Below are 17,509 nucleotides of genomic sequence, written 5' to 3'. Positions count from 1 at the left end.
CTCCATGAAACAGACTTCTTTTACACGGAACAAAAGAATATGTTTCAGTCTAGCTTCCTTCAGAAAACATTCCTTTCAGCAAATGCTCATAGAAACATAAGTAAATGCAAACACATCTTCTCACCTTCCATCACGAAAGTCTCCGTGGAGGGGGAAGAAGAGCCTGTGGACTGCACCAGCTCATCGGAGTGAGATCTGCTTCGCCAGTTGTTCCCATCACCCTCAGACTCCAAGGATGTGACTGACCTCCTGAAGCCGGGAGGGAGAGAGGAAAGAGGGCTTAGCTCCAGCAGCCTCTCTGAGCCATGAGGATCAAATAACACACAGAGCCTTACCTTTCCAGGCTTGTGCTTGGAACACTTCTAGAGAGCAAAGGGACCTGCCCTGTGGGTTCCTTCCTCGGAGCTGGGAGTCCAATGGGCATGGAAGATGAAGGGTGCAAGGAGAGGCCAGGCTGTGGGATGTCTCTAGCTGAAGAACCTGGGAATCAGAGTGGGGACTGCATGCGTTTCTCACAGAGGACAGTAATTCCAAGAAAGAAAAGTCACTTCAAAGCCAGAGGCTAAATCCTCAAACTGCCAATTCTAATCCGTCGCATGCCCAGCCTTGAAACTGGTCTCCCTGCCTCCAGCTGATTCTTGCTTCAAATGTCACTTCCTTTCACACTGTCCTGACACCCATGCAGCAGGCCTGCTTCCCCCTTTCCACCTGGGGACTGTGGGTGTTTGGGATGACACAAGCAAACAAGAAAATGGAATGGGGAAACACTGGCCAGCTTTCCCATAAACCACTGCTTGTACTCCTTGGAGCCAGCTTTAAATAGATGTAAGGTGTCATTAGCACTGTTACTAGAGCACACACAGCGAGTGTAAACAAGTAGAGAGCATGGAGAACAAGTCAAGGGAACGGAATGGCACTAGGAATCTATGCTTTTCGGTAAAAGAACCTCAGGCCAATGAGACCTGCAAACCCAGCTGGGCTGTTTGCTCTCACATACTGAAAACAGAATAGTGCTCCCATACTTTTCTGGCCAGCTCTAAAATGTTCTAGGCATGGATACATTTGTATTTGATGCATAATATAAATGATTCTCAGAAAATATCTCAGTAACATAATATTATAGCTATGGCATATGGAACACCCAAGAAAAAGGCAGAAACTACTTACACAGATCCCAGGATAATACAAAGGATTTTATATATGTATGGTTTGTTCTTATGACTCCCAAAGATAGAGGAGAGCTACATGGTGTTTTATCTATTCTAGGATGCTTTTTATTTTCACACTTAACTTTTTGAAGTACAGAGGCACTTTATAACTGATGTCAAGAGACTTCTGAGGTCAAGATAAAAGAGTAAGAGATGTGACAGCTATTGACTAACTTAACTCTGTATATCATCACACAAAGAGCATGTTAGCATGATTGTGCATACCTATGGCCCCCATCTGCAGTGTTCTTTAAAATATCAGTTGTACTTTATTACAGCATTGAAATAAAAAATTAACATGCACTTAAAATTCCTATCACATATCATACAATGCAACTTTAGGTAAAATAAATTATGAACTGACAATAAGGCAAAGGATGTTCAAAGGTAGGATATGCTTGAGTTACCCATTCTTGCATGTAATGCAAAGCACTGTTGAAGGTCACCAATTACTTATAAGAGAAACTGTTTAGATTTCAGCAATGTATAAATCAGGAAAAAATAGAAGTACCAACTTAAAAAATACACAAACAAAATTCCAGTAGACCTTATAATTTTACTGTCATCCTAAAAGCACTAATGACATCACAGTATATCAGAGGACAGCTAATCAAAGTATCAAGTCATCATAATAATGCACAATAGGGACTAATAAGAATCTAGGGACTCCAGATGCAATTTGTTTCTACCAACCTTTGTGATTCTGAAGGAGAATGTGGCCTGTATTTGTATAAATATGTGCTGGGAAAACATAAAATTACGTACGGTTCGTGTAACACCTCTCTTTTTCCTCAGAAGTTATTAAATCAATACAGCATGTTCTACTAGACAGCCCCTTAGAACTTTCTCCTTATAACCCTCCCTAACACAAAAGATTATATAGTACATACCATGCAAAAGTACATATGCAGGGGTAATACAGTGCATATGATGTATGGAAATTTATATCCTTCTTGATCTCTTTGTATAACTAAAAATTATGCCAAGCCTATGTAATGAAAGGATAATTGGGCAAGTCAGAAAACAAAAGCAGTAGGTAGTTTTACAGTGGAAAAATGTGTGGCGTGCATTAAAGTTTTAAAAGTTCTTGTCATTTTCTCACATCACTTACTTCCAAGGATGCTCTGTGGTTTGTTCTTGTTATATTTTTCTTGGAATTTCTGGTAAAGAATATTAGAAATACATCAAATAAGATCAAAGTGCCACTGAACTACAAGAAAGCACACACAGCTCCTCAGAATAAGATTCCTTTTTACATCATTTTAAATTATTTTAATTATTTCAAACAAAGAGGAGTTCCAATGGACACTGCCTTTCTCCTTGTTCTACTCCTCATGATCCCTCCTGCCCACATGAGATGACAGTGAGCACTGAAATGTCACCTTCTAGGGCAGTGCTCTGCTCGGTGACTTGACACAGTAAGTGTCTCGGTCAACACAGAGGTTTGTGACTCCATTTTCCCTTTAAAAGAACACCCTTTCCACACACTTGCATTTCTGGCATGACTACAAGAAAGGAGCAGACACAGACGCCTTCATCTATGCAAGCCCAACCCCAAGACAGGACACATTTCTTCAGTCCTGTGCTCTCCAGGTGGGTTCTCGGCAGCACCAGCAAACCCAGCGAACTTGTCAGAAACTTTGAGAGTACAGTCCAGTAGTCTGGGTTTTAACACATTTCCAGGTAATTCTGGTGTTGCCTGATATTTGAGAATCACTGCTCTAATTATCATTTAAAATAACCAGGGTTTGCACTGGTAAACCAAGCAGGCCTCAACAGAAAACCTAACCCACTCACACAATATAACCCAAATGGCCAGACATGGGCTTTCCATTGCTAAAAGTGTACAATTAAGTAAATAACCATACATTTGGAGCATGTGTTATGTTATCACTGCAGTGATCACTTTAGAAATAAATCTAGATAGCAATAAAAATGAGTTAAATCTTAAACAGAATATAAAACAAATAAGCTACCACAGACACATATATTCATCAATGACCAAGAGATTACCTTGATACATGGAGGCAAGGAGTCTTTACAACCCTTATGAACATTTGCATTACAGTCTGAAATAAAGAGAAAAGATTCAGAAGCATCCATCTTATGTAAGAGAACCTAAAATGAATAATACTATACCCTGCATTTACTGGTCATTCAAAAATTCATAAATATTATGAATATTTAGAAAACTTAGAAAAAACAAATATTTAAATCACATGTAGCTCCACCTGAGAGCAAGCACATTGTTGGAATTTTGATTTTCTTGGAGATATTTTTATCTTCTGAAATTATTTTATCAATTATGAACCTGGAGGCAAAGGGGAAGGAAGTGGGAGGGCTAGGGGAAAGGACAGAAGGGAATGGGATTAATATGAGAAAATGGAAAAATAGGAACAAAATCTTTGTAAATAGGGAGGAATGGAGGGGTTGAAGGGAGGGCTGGGCAAGGGTGAAAAATAAGAACCAAGAGAGACTATGTAAAGGTGCAAATTTCCAATGATGAATGTCATTATATTGTATACCTAAAATGTACCAATGATTAGAATGAATAATCGATAATGTAAAATAGGAAGAAAAGGTCCAAAGGGGTAGGGGTAGTGGGAGGGGCAGGGGAAAGGAAAGAAGGGAAAGGAAAAATGATGAGAAATGGAAAAAAATGGAAATAAAGTCTTTGTAAATAGGGAAGGGTGGAGGGCGTGAAGGGAGGGCTAGGAATGGGGAAAAAATAAGAACCAAGATGTATTATGTAAAGGTACAATTCCCAATGAGAAATGTAATTGTGTTGCATACCTAAAATGTACCAATAAAAGAATTTAAGAAAAAAAACAAATTATGAACCCTGGAATTATACACAATACATACTTCTGTGTCTGCCTGAGGACTCATTTGCAATTGTATGTATTACATTGTGAGGAATTTCTGACACCTCGCTGACTCCCATACCAGGCTAATGCCTAGGACCACGGAAAGAAAGAAAACAAGCTCACAAGGATTCTGGGGGAAAAAATGAACTATCAAGCTCCAACAGCAGCTCCTATTAAGCAGAAGTGTGAGGTGAACAAATTCAATGAGAAAAGTTAGCCACTTGCTCATGTTTTATATCCTAAAACAACAACGTGGCTCCACCTCACTGGAAGAAGGGAAGAGGAAGCTTCCCTCTCCATCCTGCCCAGCATAGGAATCCAGGCTCTCCTCACAGAAACCCATGCCGTGTGGGGACTGCTTTGTACCAGGCCTGTCCTGTCCTCTTTCGCCTTCCTGCCTCCACAGCTTGCTCTCATTCCACCCACTCTGCATGCTGCACCCCAGCCAGAGAAATCTGAGATGTATCAGAAACTTTTTGAGAAGGAGTCTTTCTATGGGGATAGAAGGCCCCATCCTGGCCTATCAGTGCCATGCTGGATAAGAGCAAGTGATCTTTCCCCACAACTGCCCTCTGGCTGCAGGTCATTTCAGCCAACACCCAGTGGCCAATAAGCAGGGTCAAGCCAACAGCTCTCTCTACTCCAGAACAAGTAAATAAAAGAAAAATGAAAACTGTAGACTCTATGAGATTCCACAGAACAAAGTTACACTGGAAACTCGGGAATTATGAAGTATGAAAACAGAGAAGAACAATGTAGATATTGAAACTATTTTTTCAATAAGAGATAGAAGATGGGGCTTCAATATAATAGGCCATGAAGGGAGAACAGGATATAAAATAGGCCAACAGGATGAGAGGAAAATGGAGCTCTGTGAGAGAGGCAGAAACTGCTAAGAAGGTAAAGGGGAAGAGCAGAATTTAAGCCAAATTGAGACAGAATATCAAAGCAGTGCTGTGAAATTAAACTTGAAAGATTCCATCCAGAATGTGGCAGGGACAAAGAGTATAATTATAAGACAGACAATGTGACAAAAAAAAGACAGATACCAGAGATCACATTTATCCAAAAAGAAATCAGAATAATTAGATCAGAAGCAATGATAGCCAAAGCTACAATAGACAAAAATGTTGTACAGCTGAAAAAGCACCTCAAAGGGCAGATAAAAAAGTCTCAGTGGTTTTTAAGAAAAATAGCTAAATGACTCCTATTCTATACATAACATTCTGACACTATTCAGATGATTCAAAATTTTAAAGTTTGGACCAGGGATTTAGCTCAGTGGTTTCGCCACCTGCTGCACAAGCTCAAGGACCCGAGTTCGATCCTTGGTAGAAAAAAAAAAAAAAAAAATTTAAAGTTCCCAAGCATTCCAACAGAAAAAGGAAGTTATAAACAAAGGAGTCAAACTAGACATGCCCCAGACTCTCCCACTATAATAAAAGGTGCTCAGCCATATTGGACTAATGTGTACACTGCACCAAAAGAGCAGATTTTGGAAATCGTCCTCTTCATGTGAAAGAAGCAAAAATCTATCCTCAGGGGCCGGGGATTTAGTTCAGTGATTTCAGTTACAAAAGGAAAGGTTTCAGAAATCAGAATAATTCTAATCTGGACTACTGCAAGCATAATCAAAATTAAAATTAAGGAATGGGTTGACTGTAGTTTAAAAAAAAGGAGCAAGAAAACTAAGAAGCAAATGTAAAAATTTTAAGTAGAGACACAGTTGAATAGAAACATATTTTTCTTAAAATAGAAAAGTAGTCTTAAAAGATTAAACATATAATATAAAAAAAGAATACAACAATAATAATTAACAGAGGCTAAAGGGAAATGGTAAACATAAGGAAAATGAAAGAGTATTAAATTATTAGCCTTACACAGCCTTAAAGCTATTATTAATAGATATTAAAAGAGCCTATCTGGCCAAATCCCACGAGAAGATAAAAGCAAACAACACATGGTCTAAATAGTTGAGCCAGACATCAAGGAAAACAGCAAGAAACTATAAAAGATAGTTGGAAGCAGTAAAATTAAATGTAGATAAGAAAAATCCTTTGTTATTAAACAAGACCTTTCAGTTACAATACAGATTACCTCTGGGTAAATTAAAGACACACACCCCAAAGAAACCACGGAAATAGTTAAGGAAAATACAAAGAAAAGAACAGAAAAGGTACAGTAAAATTCAATGCAAAGGACATTTAATGACACTAAAAGAATAGTTTTATGTTGGTTAAAGTTAAATATGTAGTGAAGGTAGGGTTTTTGTACCAGACAGTGTAATATCCTAATAAGCAGTGAAACCTATTTAAAAATAAGGAAAACTTTATAGGGATAAAATTCTTTGAAAAGTTGGCAACACAGGCTTTACCAGAGAAAAATGATGCCAGGAATTTGAATACTTATACTGTGTGTTGCTTCATGTCACATGTTACTAAGATTAGAAATTTTAACATTCACAATTAAAACTAATAATACACTAATGGAATAGCATTACCAACCTAAAACAGAGGAGACTGCCCATGTTGTGTCCCATTACTTAAGGTAAAAACTTAATCTTAATAAGCAAAGTTTAAACCGCTAGCACCAGCACCTCAAGAAAAAAAGAAACTTGTAAATTTTAAGACTAATTCTAAAAAATTGCAGGTTAAAAAAAAACCAAATGTACACTTCGACCCACAAATACTGATTCTGGAATTTAATGTAAAGGAATAATCAAAGATGTGGACAGTGATATGTGCATAGGAATGCTCATTTATCTTGAGAAAATTTAGAGGAAAATTTAAATGCACAGTAAGAAATAATTAAATACATTTGAAATCACCATCAAATGAAACACTGGCATTGTAAGTGTATAGAATATTTTTATGGTTAGAAAGGACTCTGTCAAAATATCAACAGCAATTTTTTCTATGTGGCAAAATTTAAGATTTTTCCTTAAGCATTGTACCATCTATGAATCCTAATCCATTTTTTTAAAGTAATGACTACTTTAACACCTAAATATACCTTACTTTCAAGAATTTCCAACTTCCACTACAACCTTCATTACAATCCACTTAACTCAATAGGAACCAGTATCTTAATGACTACAAAAGTTTCCTATTCAGGAATCCCCAGCCCTGGGCTTTTTCAGTCACTTACTAGGCAAGAGTATCTAAGAGCCAGCTTCTGATGGCTGCTGGGAGGGCAACATGAGTCAGCATGTGATAACTGTCCTTAAAAAACTTAGTCTATTTCAGTGGTTAAAACTCAGACAGGTTATACATAACCCAATAGTAAACAGAATGGGATAAACAGATCAGAAAAGTAACAAGCAAGAATTTGACCACAGTGGTCAAGGAAGACCTCCAAAGAGGAAGTGGAAGATCTAGATCCATGACAGGAATAGAGAAAACAAAGACAAAGGAGATTATCACAAGCTAAACAGTAGGGGTGGGAAAGAACAGGTGGTGAAAGGCCAGGACAAATAGGACTGGCAGGATTCAGACTGTCTGCTGTGGCTAAGGAGGCAAGAATGGTTAGTAGATCCAGTTAGTAGGTCCAGTTAGTAGATCCCAGATGAGGGCCCCGACCCCAACAAAGAGATTGGGTGTGGCTCAGCCAAGCAGAGGAGTCCTTGAATTCATATGAGCTAATGAAAGTGGCACTGTACAGGTTAGTGTGGTACAAGTCTCATCATCAGTTGTAGTTGAAAGGACATGGAAGAAAACTAGCACAATTCACTCAGCAGGCCAGGAGGTGGCAACAGCGAGAGGGAAAAATGAAAGAGTGAACAAATGACATTGCGGCAGGGACAGAGGGAAGCAGACACACAGGGACTGACGTTTGGCCTGCGTGCCATTATCCCAAGTGCACAATGGAGAGGGGTGGCGTTTTGTGTTTGGATTCTGAGGCTTGCTTAAGGCATGTTAGGTTGCAGAGACAGTGAAGTCTCTCAATGAAGATGCCTGCACACAGGGTCACCTTATGAGCCAGTTTGCCTGTGGCACCATTGGTTCAGTGCTGTCGTTATACCATCATTCTTAAAAGTGGCCCTAAATGACACAGTGCTTTAGCCTCTACGCAACCAAAAATGTGAAAGTAAAAGGGATATAGGCATTAATCCTAGAGGAAAGAGTCTATCTAAGGAAGATGGTCTGTGTTCTAAAATATCCTATGTATACCTGTCTAATTAGAAACACTAAAGGGAAAATGAATAAAAGCCCTAGAGCTGAGCCTAGAAGGCATTTGGAATTAGGAAAAAAAGAGACCACACAGGTGGTAAAACAGAACAGTAATGTGCCACGGAAAAGAGGAAAAGAGTTACCTGAAGAAGTAAAGTCAGCCTGAAGCAGGAAGAAAGGCTCTCCAGGCCAACTAGAAAGTGACCCCTAGCTTCCCTCAAGCAGGACTTCAGTTAAGTAGGACAGAGGCCACAACACAAATGGTTAATGAAGAAGGATCAGGGCAGGAGGGCAAGCAGTGAATGGAATATTAAGAGCTGGAAAATACGAGTGAGAAAGGTCTTGGCTGTGGCTAGGGGTATAATTGATGGGGTCCAGTTCTATCAAAAAAGTGAAATGGTAAGCTATGAAACACACACTCACCATGGAGATAACCTAACTGCTAAAATGTGGGCTGCCAGAAACAACCCATAAACAATACTTATAGCAAATCCCTAAAAGTTCAGCAAATTAAGAACTAGTAACTCAGTGGTAGAATGCTCGGTAGCATGCATGAGGCCCTGGGATTGAGTCCCTGCATGCACACATGTACGCACACACACAAATTAGAAAATTAAATCACATTTGAATGATGTGGTGCTATTTCAGATCCCTGAAAGAAAGAAATCAAATCTTCAAGGGAAGCCAAGTTTAAGCATGCAGTAATGTTGGCATCATTAACAACAGTGCCAATCGATCTGCCTTTAATGCTAGAACAACCAATATGCCTTTATGGCCATAGACAGACAGTATTTTCATCAGATATACAACTATAAGTACATTTAAATTCTTTAACTCTTTAAGTTGGGGTACTGTACATATGCCTTCTCTCCCCTTTGTGCACCCATCCCACCTCCCAAATATTCCCCCAATTATAGCTATTGATCAATGCCATTAAATGCATTTCACTTGCCTGGGCATGAACTCTGTCTCTGAGTTATTCTGTGGTTCAACAAATACTTACTAACTACTTGCTCTAAGGCATTGCTCGATATAGCAGAGAACAAGTTCAACAGACACAAATCCTGCCTCATAGAACTTACGATGGAGATAGCTGATAAAATCAGTATGTAAGATGTATAGTAAGTTAGATGGTGGTAAATATTACAGGGAAGGCAATAAAGAGAAAAGGTGAAGGACAAGCCAGGAAAGATGACCAAGAAAGCCTCACTGTGAAGGTGCTATCTCAGCAATCCATGTGGCCAGCCATGGGAAGACCACTGAAGGCAGAGAGGACGGCCGGGTAAGGCCCTTGGGCAGGAGCACATCTGGCATGTTGGGAGAACAGCAAAGACACTGGTGCAGCCAGAACAGAGGGAGCAAAGGGGAGGAAGAAGATGGAGCAGTCCTCATGGGGCCTTGCAGCTATGATAAAGCTTTGGCCTTCACTTGGAGGACTCAGGAAGCCACTAGAATACTTGGAATTCAGGGATCTATGACTTATCAAATTCATGCAAGCTGATGCTTTACAAATGGACTTTAGCAGGTCAAAGAACAAGGACATCAATTGGAATGATGTTGAAATGTTAACTGCAGATGAACAGATGTCAGTGGTATGTGACAAGCCGATGAGTTTTATATACATTTTGAAAATAGAGCCAAGAGGACTGCAAAAGGTTGGACACGGAATGTGAGAGAAAGGAGGTGTAAACAAATACTACAAAGTGTTTGGCATGAACATCTGGCTGGAATGACAGAGTTGTCATTATCTGAGAGGATCTGCTTATAGGTGCCACAGAGAGGGTGATCAAGGGCTCAGTTTGAGACCTGTAACAGTGGAGATGGTGTGGAGATATCCAAGTAGGTATAATAGCAGTGAGGCAGATGGACCTGGGGCTCAGGGACACTATCAACTGCAGACAAAAAGAGCTGATTCTATCCAGCATCAGCCACTGCATGGTAAATTATTCCAATCACATGTGCAGCACTACATACCACATAATGCGGCATGTGAATGTGGCTAGCAATAGCCTATCCACAGGGATCCTACTGGCTGGAGAAACAAAGCACAAAGCCATCACCAGGCCTGGGAACTTACTAGAACACTGGAGTGACTCTCTCCCCGGGAGTGTCTTATCACATGCCACACACTGCAGGGCACCAGAGAGCATTCCTGGAACAAACTGATGTCGATTTGGTTTCTCTTTGTCTTTGGCATCTTTGTTTTTCATCTTCAGAAACAGCAGCAGCAGCAGCAGAGAAGCGGGGGCAAATAGAAAAGGGGAAATGTTGTGAGGCGAATTTTTTATAGAAAGCCTTGAGGACCAACAAATTATCTGCCTTTCGTATGGGAATACCAGGACTGCACACCAAGGAGCAAGGAAATTGCAAAGAAATGTGCTAGTTCCCACAATGTGGCTGTCTTAATATTTCCAATGAGTTGGGCAATATTCCACAAGAAAGGTATAGGTACAATCTAAGGTAAATTATTTTAAAGGAAAGTGGAAACCATACTGACTTCTGTGAAGTAAAACCATCTATGCTTAATAGAAAATAGGTTCAGCATATTAATTACCTTGGATTTATTCCGAGGGTTAGTCATCCTATTCATGAGGAAGCTGAAAGTTCGGCTCACTTTATATTTTTCAGACTCTGATTTGGCTGGGATGATGTATTTATCCCATTCTTCTTCCTCAATTCTACAAAAAAGAATCTGTTATCACAGCTTATAGGAGGGAAGAAAAAAAAGTATGTACATATATAATTATGTGTGTGTGTATATATATGTATCAATGTGTGTTTTGTTCAGGTTTTAATGACTGCTCTAAATAGAAATGTAGAAACTATAAACAACGTATTTTATACATGAGAGATGAACAGGCAAAATATACCTGTGATAAAGCAATTATGTCACAATGTTAACACCTGTAGAATGGAGGTGGTGGACATGGGTATTCAGCATATAATTCTTTCAACCTTTTTTTGTATTTCTGAAATTGTTTCATACTACAATATTAACGAAATGAATAAACACACATAATTTTACTCAAAACATTCATCTCCTTGTTCACTCTGCTAACAGAAATTTTCCAGGATACAACAGTCAAATAAACCCACCATTTGAAACTGAACTTTATTTATTTTGAGAACACAGGGATAATACTCAGTAGACATATTTTCTTTGTTGGTACAGCTCAAGAAACAGACTATGTGCCTCCTGATTCGGTCTCTCCCCTTCAGTCAGGCTATATGCAATCTAATACTCGCTTGGCTGAAGGGGAGAGAAAGAACACTAATGAAATTTTCCAAAATAAGAGGCAAGCCAGAGGTGCCTGTATCCAATCCACGAACATACTGAACATTATTTACTTTTCTCTAATCCATATAACTGTTCAATAGGAAAAAATCCAGGGTATGAAAAGTTATGATTCCTCCTATAATATCCTCTAATAATCTTGTTTCTTATATTATTTTTCTTTTTTTATGTCATCAGTTTATTTACAAACATCTCTAGTATGCCACATGAATTCAAGAGTTTGATCTGTTTCCAAAGAGATTACACCTCTTGAGAAATTCTTCACATCTGTGAAAGGGGATGCTAAAACATCCTTATTTCTTAAGCAGTTGGTGTCTCACTATAAAGAAAGGTGCTACAAATCCAGATCCAAAGTACAAGGTCATCATAACCAGTAACCGCTACTTGTTTTCCACGGAAAATGGTACATTCTTCCCGGGGCCCTCCTCATAGTAGCTCCGATGCACCACAGAGATTGTGAACCTTCGGATGCTCTGTCCCAACATGGTGCTGCTGGAAGCTCTGCGAAAGATGCAGAGATGGAAGGCAGAAGAGACAGCCGCAAAACCTTAAACCCCTCGACCTTGTTCTTATATTATTTCTCTAATAATTATCTTTCTAATATTATTATTGAGAAAGAAAGGAGAATATATTAAAAATCAACTAAGTATTTTATGTCAAACCAGGTAACACAGCTGAAGACTATTTTTAGCATGAACATTTACTAACTAAATTTTCCCCTGCCCCTTAAATCTCTCATTTTTCTAGTTGCTTATATATTTGTTTCTTGAGAATATTTAAAAATAATCATATTATCCATATATGATATGTATGTGATTATATTTCTTGAAAATAATTGCTTTCAATGACAACTTTTTAGGACTTCAGTTTTTCACATATGATTAATGACAGGTTCAGACTAAATTAACTCTAAGACCAATTCTACACTTTAATATATACCTCCCTGGTACATAACAAAACTAACTCATTTAAGCTCTGCCTTAGTTACTTCAGGCTTCAAATCTAGGAATGCATTTGGAAAAAGTAATCACTGGCTTCAGCGCTGCCTCTTGGCCATGTAGCTCTGTGTATCTTGCTCCTCAAATCCTGCACAGTGAACGAAATGAAGTTTGTCACTGAGAGAGAACCTTTGAGGAACCTAGAAAGGGAGTGAATAGAACCAGGCACTTACTGAGCACAACAAAGAATCTGAAATCTTCTTGCTTCCTTTCTACTTCTGTAGCCACCTCTAGTCATTTTGGTTTTAGATAACTGCTTGATTAATGTAATCTGAAGTTTTCAACAACCTCTGGTTTTTTGACATTCTAATTTGCAAAATGCATGTCCTAATATTCAATAGGCTTTTGGTATTAGGGGAGGGGCATATTTGAGAGCTCAGAAAGGATCCTCTCTTGGATCACATTTTGTGACCCACTAAATGCGTCTAAGAGTATAAGATGTTAATGTCTAAGAAGAGAGTAGTGTGATGAAAAGATCCAAATCTCAGAATTTAAGAATGATCAGGTCGCTATGTGTTTTGAGGTCAAGAAGTCCCCTCCCCTATTTCCCAACAGGAATAAAACTAAACTCTTTCAAATAATAGAAAATAAATTCTTGGTAACCCAACCCTGCTTTCTACTCCTCATGTTACAGAAAACTGAATCAATAAAAATTATTTTTTATTAAAGATCTGTAAGTGTACCACAATGTACCGTATCATCCTGTAAAATTCTACAAAATTATATAAAATCATGCCACTTAACCTTGTAAGCTCAAAGATGGATAAGATAATGAAAAAGTAAACATACAAACACCAAAACACTGAGTATTAAAAACAAGACCACCACTCAACCTGGTAGGAACATGAATATCACAGACAAAATCCACTATCAAATTATGAGAATGGATATGACTGTGTAATTTCAGGCAAATGTAAGAGGTTGGTTGATTTGCATGTTTCAAACCTAATTTAATTATGTAGCATTCATCTATATAACAATCAGATACTTAGACAAAGACTGAGAAAACCTTCAACTAATTTCAAAACAGAACATGTCAGAACAAGGATGTCTGATATCCTTTATCAGTTTGATGATCATTAGAATCACTCAAAATAAAGATTCACAAGCTTCAGTCTTCAGATACTCTCCTGGTATTGTCTATTTAATAGGCAAACAGATATTTACAACATGAGAATATGGACCCTCAATATCTTAACTTAATCAATTACATCTTCCACTTTTTAAGGATCTGGGCATCTAGAGCGTAAAAACAAGTTTGTACTATACAAACTGAAAAGTGATACAGTAGCACTTCCTTTAACCCTCAAATATTTGGATTTTTTTAAAAAGTAGGCAATGAATGTAATAGATTTAAGATAGATACTGAGTTCTGCCACCTGCCTCGCAAGCGCAAGGTCCTGAGTTTGATCCCTGGTCCAAAAAAAAAAAAAAAGATAGATGCTGAGTCATACTATATTATCTTTAAGGAATTGGGATAGGTGGAGTGTCTGCTTCAAAGAGCCTGCAATGTCTGGCATAAGGCCCTTTTATATGGATGTATCCTTTTCCAAATACTATGATTAATATAAATAAAATAACTGCAAAATAGGAAGTTCCTGAGCATGACTAAAACAAGGAAGAGGTATGGCTTGGGATCTTACTAGAATATCCAACAAGATTTCAGGACTAGAGTAGGTGAGAAGAAAGATCTACTCTCTTAGACACACCAAAGGACATGGCTGGAAGACACAGAGGCTTTCAGGATACAGACCCAGATGAAAGAAGATGGGAAACAAACAAATACATAAACAAACAAGAGTGAAGGAGGAATAAGAAAGGGCCTCTCCCATCCAAGTTAAACTGTTTTATAAGTTACTATTTAACCAGGTGTGACACTGGCTCCCCTAGTCTTATGTCCCTCTCATAATGGAAAATAAATATTTTTCTTTTAAAAAGCTTTAATAATCGGTCCATTATTTCTTCCATTGTTAAAAAGATAACAGAAAGAAGACTGTTAATCAAAATGAAGACCAAGATGATGATCAAATTCCAGAATTAGAAAGTAAATGAGGGAATAAATATAAGCTGCTTAAAACAGCACAAGGCACACAAAAACACTCAGTAACTACCAGTTACTATTGCTGCTGCTACCATCACTGTCATCATTGTCCTTGTCACAATGCTATCTTCATTATTATCCTATCATTCAAGGGCATTTTTAGACTTCTGTTTTTGTCATTTGGAAGGTTATATTCTAGGCTATACGGCATAGAAATGAACCAAAGGAGGCTTTTTATTATTGCTACTTTTATTCTAAGATTTAAAACAAAATAGTCCATGACCTACATATTAAAAAGCTTCAGAGGATTAGCATTAATAGACCAAAACTAAAACCATTTTCTGTTTTTCAGACGGTCTCTTAAAGCCAAACATTTATACCATTTCTGGCACTCATTCTGCCCATAACACACAATCCCAGGGTTATTTTACAGTGTGACTCGTGAGGTGTTAGTCATTAAAGTGCAGCAGAACTCAGCAACCAGGCTTGCATCCTGGTCTGCTTTCCAAGCTTGGCCCCAGCGAGTTTTTTAACTTTCTAGGAAAAATCTTAGGCATAAAGCTTTAAAATCTGTATATAAATCAGAAAGTTTGTAATGCTAAAGGTAATTTTTGCATCATTTACTCTTTGTATCGAACATAACACTGCTTAGAAAAATCCAAAAGGGAGCTAGCAGGGAAGTTTGGGCCCTTTGTATAAAGATTCCCCAGGGGCTTGAGTAAGTCTTCCCATCCTGGCAGAGAAGACCAAGGGCTCTTTCACTGCTTACCCGAAGCACCCTCTCCAAGAGGTATTTGTCTTTGAAAATAACCAGGACCAGAGCATCCTGTCCCCAATCCCAAGGCCTGCACACCTGAGGACTGAAAGGTGGCTTCTACTCTGATACAGATACAAAGGAAACAAAAGTCTCAGGTAGGTTCATTACCCAGTAACCTTTCCCAACTATTGATATCAAAAGTAATGTGTAGATACTTCCAAAGATGGATCAAGAGGTCCCTCCAGAAAACAGGAACAGTTTACATACCTTTTCTCTCCTGGTGGCTCCGATAGGCTGTAAGTTCTTTTCTCTACAAGACACAAAACAATAAAATGAGAACCAAGGCAGACAAACTAGCAGTCACATGTCAGTTTGAAATGCACAATCACCACATTTTATCATTATCCAGGTTACCACTTAGAAAATAATGGGAAACAAGTCACATTATATAAGTAAGGCAGTGCTCTGGATCTCTCTATTGCTTTCCTTAGTCTGGAGAGGGTGGGGAGGAGACCAGATTTATGACTTTATGAACTAAGTTATCATCAGCAAGAGGAACCAGACATTTTCAGAAGAGCTGCAAATTAGTTCTATATATTTGGATTCTATGCACCAGAGCACCCCCACACCTTATTCATAATGCCAATTCCCTAACATAGAGAATCAGTAGAGGTCTTAGGTGCTACTTTAGTAAAGCTCAAAGGAAATGTCTTGATAGCCAGGGTAAGAGTCAATCTCAATGCAATCTTTAGAAAATCCTAGCAACAGCCAGTTCAGAGGTGGGCTTTGTTTTGTGGCCTTTCCCATTGGGCTTGTGGTGGAGAAGGCAGGCTCACGCAAGCACGATGCCATCTTGTTTCTGGAGCTGTAGTACAGTACTTACTGAAGAACAGAGCAGAAACACTGAAGAAGTGAGAGAGACTGGAAGGAGGGAATGGCCACTGTGGAGCACACCACCTTCAAAGCAGGACACACCCTTACCATCACCATCCACAAGAGAGAAGAGGTAAAACAAGGTTGTAAAGGGAAATGGGTCAAATATGAAGGGAGAATGAGTAAATATCCCCTGAAATGTGTACTTATCAATGGTGCACCTGGTATGATCTTGTATGCAATGGAAAACCTCCTTTTGAGGAAGTTGAAGGTTTTATTTTATAGCCATTATAAAATGTTCCTCAAATTAAGTCACAGACAGAATCATGATCCTTATTGTAAATAGAATGAAGTTATAAGAATACGAGATATCCAAACTAACCCAGCTTTAAGGAAATCAAACAGACTCAGGCAACTGGACACACTCTAATAGGAATCCATCCACTAGTTCACAGTAACTTTCAAAAGTAGGTGGACTTCAAGCCTCAAATTCTTAATTATAGAATGCTTTTCATCTGTCTTGATGAGGTTATAATTATATTTTCAACATTTAACAATGTCCATTTCTATCTAAACATACAACATACCAATTGGACTTTGTTTTATATGTACAAACATTAAATAATAAAGTTGCGCCTACTGTACTCTGGGTGACAAAAATAAAGGCATGAGAAGTAACAGTAACACTTTGGAAGTGACAAGGAAGAAAGAATATGTCAAATGAGAATAAAAAGGAGTAAAAAAAGCATCCTATCTTTGTATATCAGCAATATACCTCCTCCATGGGAGCTTTCCCCTGGGAAGAAAGAAAACTTGAACTCTCTTCCAATAGAGATAAATTTTAGAACTATTTTAAATTTATCAAGAAAAGATTTACAGCAACACAAATGTCAACTGACTTTCTTCTTCATAGCCCTGTGGTTCTGATTAATCAAAATGGTTATTAGTGTAAAAGTCTGCACCCTCAGAGGTCTACCCTTCAGAATCTTTGTATGTGCATGTATGGCTTCAACCTAAATCACCTTATAATTCTTGCCTTCTAGTTAGTATCAGACTTCTTTTGAATAGCCTTGTCTTTAAATATACTGCCTAAAGACAAGGTTTCATTTGCAGAAAAAAAAGAACTGGTTTTTTATTCTTTCTAATTCAAATACAAAGATTAAAGGATTGTATGTAAGGCAAAGGTAGCTTTCTTTGCTCACTAAAATTTAACAAGATAAGGGTATTTTTCCCTTAGCAGTCAGGTCCCTTTCAGTCATCTAGTCTGTAATTTCACACTTTAGAATGCTTTGACTTTACAA

At 38.3% G+C, this 17,509-nt stretch overlaps 1 protein-coding gene and 1 pseudogene across 5 annotated transcripts in view; both read right to left on the bottom strand.

The window, feature by feature from the left end:
* Positions 1-17,509, bottom strand: part of Arhgef28 (Rho guanine nucleotide exchange factor 28) — a 328,072-nt gene that overhangs the window by 71,053 nt on the left and 239,510 nt on the right. For all 5 annotated transcript variants that reach the window (XM_021251666.2, XM_004874150.4, XM_087209586.1 and 2 more), the window contains 7 exons: positions 15,603-15,645; positions 10,799-10,922; positions 10,322-10,454; positions 3,222-3,277; positions 2,320-2,368; positions 336-480; positions 125-249 (listed from right to left, as the gene is read on the bottom strand). In XM_021251666.2, coding sequence (XP_021107325.1) covers positions 125-249; positions 336-480; positions 2,320-2,368; positions 3,222-3,277; positions 10,322-10,454; positions 10,799-10,922; positions 15,603-15,645 — 675 coding nt within the window. The remainder of the gene's footprint in view (positions 1-124; positions 250-335; positions 481-2,319; positions 2,369-3,221; positions 3,278-10,321; positions 10,455-10,798; positions 10,923-15,602; positions 15,646-17,509) is intronic.
* Positions 10,929-15,596, bottom strand: LOC110347381 (cytochrome c oxidase subunit 7C, mitochondrial pseudogene; annotated as a pseudogene).

Source organism: Heterocephalus glaber, unplaced genomic scaffold, assembly GCF_053883595.1.
Source record: "Heterocephalus glaber isolate CG9 unplaced genomic scaffold, H.glaber_assembly_v1.0 deba00001056, whole genome shotgun sequence".
Classification (NCBI taxonomy): Eukaryota; Metazoa; Chordata; class Mammalia; order Rodentia; family Bathyergidae; genus Heterocephalus; species Heterocephalus glaber.
Note: the sequence above shows the minus strand (reverse complement) of the source record. Positions and strands in the feature narration are given on the sequence as shown.